This window comes from Penaeus vannamei, chromosome 18 (genome assembly GCF_042767895.1).
Source record: "Penaeus vannamei isolate JL-2024 chromosome 18, ASM4276789v1, whole genome shotgun sequence".
Lineage (NCBI taxonomy): Eukaryota > Metazoa > Arthropoda > Malacostraca > Decapoda > Penaeidae > Penaeus > Penaeus vannamei.
The window spans coordinates 29,428,471-29,433,116 of NC_091566.1; the positions used below are offsets into that span (position 1 = coordinate 29,428,471).

The following is a 4,646-nucleotide window of genomic DNA, read 5'->3' on the forward strand; positions in this document are numbered from 1 at the left end:
AACCACACTCTCAATGGACGCTAGCTTCAGTTTGTTGACCCTGGTCTTTGGCTCTGGCAGTTTAGGATATCCAGACAGAATGGGAAGAGGAAGATGACCCAGACCATGTGCAGCGGATGAAATGTGTCCATGCCAGCATGAGTGCTTTGAGCTGTAACACTCACAGCTGTAAGTGCTGGTCGACCTCATTTCATGTTCAGGTTGGTGTTTTTTTTTTACTTTTGTAAATAATTACATAAAATATATATTTCTTGTCTTCCACCAAAATTATCACAATTAAAAGTATAATAAAAATGGATTAACACAAAATTACTCTAGTATTACAACAGTTGAATGAAAAAGAGCAAGAAGGGCCATGACATGCCATGCCACCCTTCACTCACTTAGATATAAAACCTATCCAGAATGTCTCACATCTGGCAATAATTCACTCAAGCAAATCAAATCCTAAATACGAGACAATTCATGACTAAAATTTATAAATGCATTATATCTCTTTTCTTTAGTGTTAACTAATAAATAGCTGACTAATAGCAAACCCATTAAGCATAAAAATCCTGACTTAGTAAGTTAATTTGTCTTTTCTTTGAGTAATACAGTACACACTACTAAATTTTCAGTGCGAGGTAAGCACCTCCTACAAAGAATGGAATGAGGTCAGGGATGCAGCATAGCCCCTAATCTGCCCTAGGAATGAGGTTGTTCTTCTGTGGCTCCATCATCTCTTGGACAACACCTTCCACCAGGTCTGCAAGCTCAGCTTCTAGGGCTGCCCAGTCACTGTAAAAGGCAACAGATGAAGAAGCATTACAGTGCTGATGTTAATCAAAGAGTTAATATTGAGCTGTTTGGATACTAGATATTAAAAACATTTAGGTTACTCTGTTTTTTATTCATTCATCTGTATATCTGATCTTTCACATCTCTTGGCTATTCAAATCCAAACTGCCACATTCTGACTTTACGATTAGCATTCAGTTTCACAGTCACCCAACAAAACTTACAGCTGCTCAGGCTTGGCACACATCTCCGAGTAGTACTTGATCTTGGGTTCTGTTCCACTAGTCCTAAGGGTTAGAACACACCCGTTGGAGAACAAGAAAGTAACCATTTGGCTCGAGGCCGACACTGGGAGGATGGCTCGGTTGTCTGGCTGTGCGGAGTCGTAGCCTGTTGTCAGATCGCGCACGTTGGCTATCAAGAACTTGCCATTGCACACAGACTTGGGGTACTGTTGAATGCATAAGAATAAAATATATGGAAATGGCCGTATAATGTTGAAATGCACTGAAATAAGGCAATATCTGTTACATTATATAAATATGCTGTATTCATACAAAAGGCATGTTTTATTAAATATATGTATATGTACATATAGACATATATTTGTATATATAGAAAAGTGTGAATGTGTATATGTGTATGTGTATATGCATGTATATATATACATACATACATATATATACATATATATATATATATATATATATATATATATATATGTATATATATATATATATATATATATATATATATGTATATATATATACATATATATATATATACATATATTTTATATATATATATATATATATATATATATATATATATATATATGTATGTATGTATATATATTGTTACAAAAAGTGTACTATAATAATGTGTGTTTGTGTTCGTGTCGATGAAAAGCCCGCCAAAATATGTGTATGCTCGGGGCGCCGAAAAGCCCGCCAAAAACGCGCCGTTGTGTGATTGGCTGCCTGCAAGGCGAGACGAGAATCCGGCGTCGTGATTGGCTCCGAGAGGGGAGTGGCAGGCTGTTCGAGAAGAGAACTGGAAGAGCGAGGACGGTCCGTGACGGTAGCTGCGATCTCGATTGTGCTGCTCTCTCTAAGGAGGACACAGAGACAGAATAAGGTGATCAAGTTGTGCGCATGTGTGAGGTGAGCGCCTTTCCTTGGATATAAGTGACTAGTTCCTATAAATAAACCGTGGATTACGGTTTATTTACGATATTTAGTGCCCTGAGTGCGAATACACTCGTCAAAGGCTGCTCACCGAACCCAGTGGGACAGGCAGTTAAAGAAGTGCAGCATCCTGCCATACAGGGTGGGTTGTGTGAGGCACTTACACGTGAATCTGCCCGTGTTTTGTAACATTGGTGTCAGAAGTGGGATTCAGTGAGTAAGTCCTTTGCATCGGTGGAACGCAATGGCTGATAACATGGCGGACTACAGGACAGAAGGCACGCAGGAAATGGCGGGAGAGCAGGTAATGCCTACCAGACAGGCAGCAGGCACTGACCCCCATCATCTGTCATAACAAGGGTGGATTTGGACACCATAATTCGACTGTTGTCACAAACACGGGAGACAATGGAACGGCAGGCAGCACAGGCCACTGAAGACAGAGCGCAGCAAGCAGCACAGCAGTTGCAGGCAACGAGTGAATTGAAGCACACACTGAAGGCAGAGCTGGATGCAATGGAAACACGGGTGAGAGACTATACCAATGATGTTTGTGCTCATGTAAAGTGGGAGGTTAAAAGGGAAGTGGAGGAGCCACTGCAGGCCATGAAACACCAGCTGGCAGAAGTGACAAGGGATGTGGAGGCCTATCGGCAAATGATGGCTTCGTCAGCAGTCTTGACGTCAGTGCCGGGGCATGTGTTAGTTGAGGGCAATGCTGCACCATGGGCTCTGTGGGAACAAAACCCAACAGAAGTGGCATCAACTTCCTAGTCTCAACAGAATGTGGTTGAAGAGGAGGGCCCATCTGTCCCTCCCCTCTTTCCTTCACCCCCGCCGAATACAGAGTGCATTCCAAAGAACCAGCTGGGAATAACGGATGTGGCACAGGCAGCCATGATCAACAAGCGACTAGCCGAGTGTGACAGTAAAGTATCGTGGAATGCGTTTCAAGCCCAGTTCGAGACTGTAGCTAGGAGGCAAGGCTGGAATGATGAGGAAATGGCATACCAGCTTGTCATCAGCTTAAAGGGCGCGGCTGTAGAGGTGTTAGAGCACTTGACCGCCGCCCAAATGCGATCATATGCCTGTGTAGTGAGGGCCTTACAACGCCGCTTTGGCAGTCACCAGCAGCCAGAGGTGTACCGCGCTCAGTTAAAGACACGGACAAGGAGGCGGAATGAATCCCTTCCACAGCTGGCACAGGATATCGAGGTGCTGGTGCGTGGGACATATCCAATGGCCACAGAAGAGACCATTGACATGCTCGCCAAGGACAGCTTTGTGGAAGCCATCAGGGCTTGTTCTCCTTAAGGGAGGGGATCTGTCAGCCAGGGTCCTCCTCACATGTATGTGGCGCGGGCTAATTGTCATCTCTCCCCTGTAACGATGCGTAGAATAGCTTGGCGTGGCGGTGAGCAAGAAAGCCTCAACTTCGGCTGCACGCACTAAATGACAAACAGCTTCAGGTCCATGTGAAGCAAGCAGGGCCACACAATGTACAGGAAGCATTGGCGTGTGCAGCCGAATTTGAGGCTTTGCTCGCTGCCACGCCAAGCCATTCTACGCATCGTTACGGGAGAGATGACAAGTAGCCCACACCGCATACATGTGAGGAGGACCCTGGCTGAAAGATCCCCTCCTTCAAGGAGATCAAGCCCTGATGGCTTCCGAGGCATTTGCTGGAGGTGTGGACAGAAGGGACAGAGGAGGAACAAGTGTGCTAGTAGTGGTGCCAATAGTTCTAGGATCACCGTCGCCCCATCTTCCAACCTTGTTGCAGGGCATGCGGGGATGAGGATCACTCAACTAAGGAGTGCCAGAGACTGGAGCAGGGAAACATGGCCCAGCTGGGAGAAGGGGCGGCTGCCAAGAAAGACACCATGTCGCCCCAGTACACGCAAGATATCAGCAGGTGACAGCGCCCACAGCCATGAGAGTGGCTGGCAAGATCAACAGGCGCCCTGTGGAGATGGTAGTGGACACAGGATCAGAGCTGACATTTATCAGGAAGGATCTGATTGTATCCTGTGGTATACCCAAGGCTGGCCAGAAATTATGCGGTGTTACTGTTGATTGTATACCCATGAGAGGCCCAGTGTGGATGAGCCTGAATGTGGGTGACGTGATAGAACGTTTACCAGTGTTTGTAGCCGAGATGGAGGATCCCTGCTTGCTTGGGCTGGATTACTTGGCACATGTGGAGGCGTGTGTGGATCTCCAGAGAAGAAGGATGACAGTAAGAGGTCATGAGGTGCCTCTAATTCTGGGAGAACATGCCCTAGTGGCACAGGTAAAGCCGAAGCAAGAGAGGAAACAGGAGAATGTGAACAAGCAACACACTCGGGATAAGGCCATGTGCGTAGTTACCAGACTCACATATCCCACTACCACTTCATTTCATCTTGCAACACAAGACACCCTGCAGTCACAAGGAAAGGAGGCCAATCTAGTAGTGCAACAGGAAGTAATACCAAGCCACCTGGAGGACCTAGTTCAATGGAACATCAAGCATCTAACAAGTGAGCAAGCAAGAAAAGTGCGACGGTTGCTTAAACAGTATGCAGACGTGTTTAGCCAGGGAGATATGGACTTAGGACGCACATCGATGGTGAAACATCACATTTACACCCGTGATACCCCTCCCATCAAGCAGCCGCACCGTCGAGTACCACCTGC

At 45.9% G+C, this 4,646-nt stretch overlaps 1 protein-coding gene across 1 annotated transcript in view; it reads right to left on the reverse strand.

Moving 5' to 3' along the window:
* Positions 1-247: 247 nt before the first annotated feature.
* Positions 248-4,646, reverse strand: part of LOC113813040 (phosphopentomutase) — a 29,355-nt gene continuing 24,956 nt past the window's right edge. The window contains exons 11-12 of the mRNA XM_070133095.1: positions 1,005-1,231; positions 248-780 (exon numbers count right to left, since the gene is read on the reverse strand). Of these exons, the coding sequence (XP_069989196.1) occupies positions 678-780; positions 1,005-1,231 (330 nt within the window). The 3' untranslated portion in view covers positions 248-677. The remainder of the gene's footprint in view (positions 781-1,004; positions 1,232-4,646) is intronic.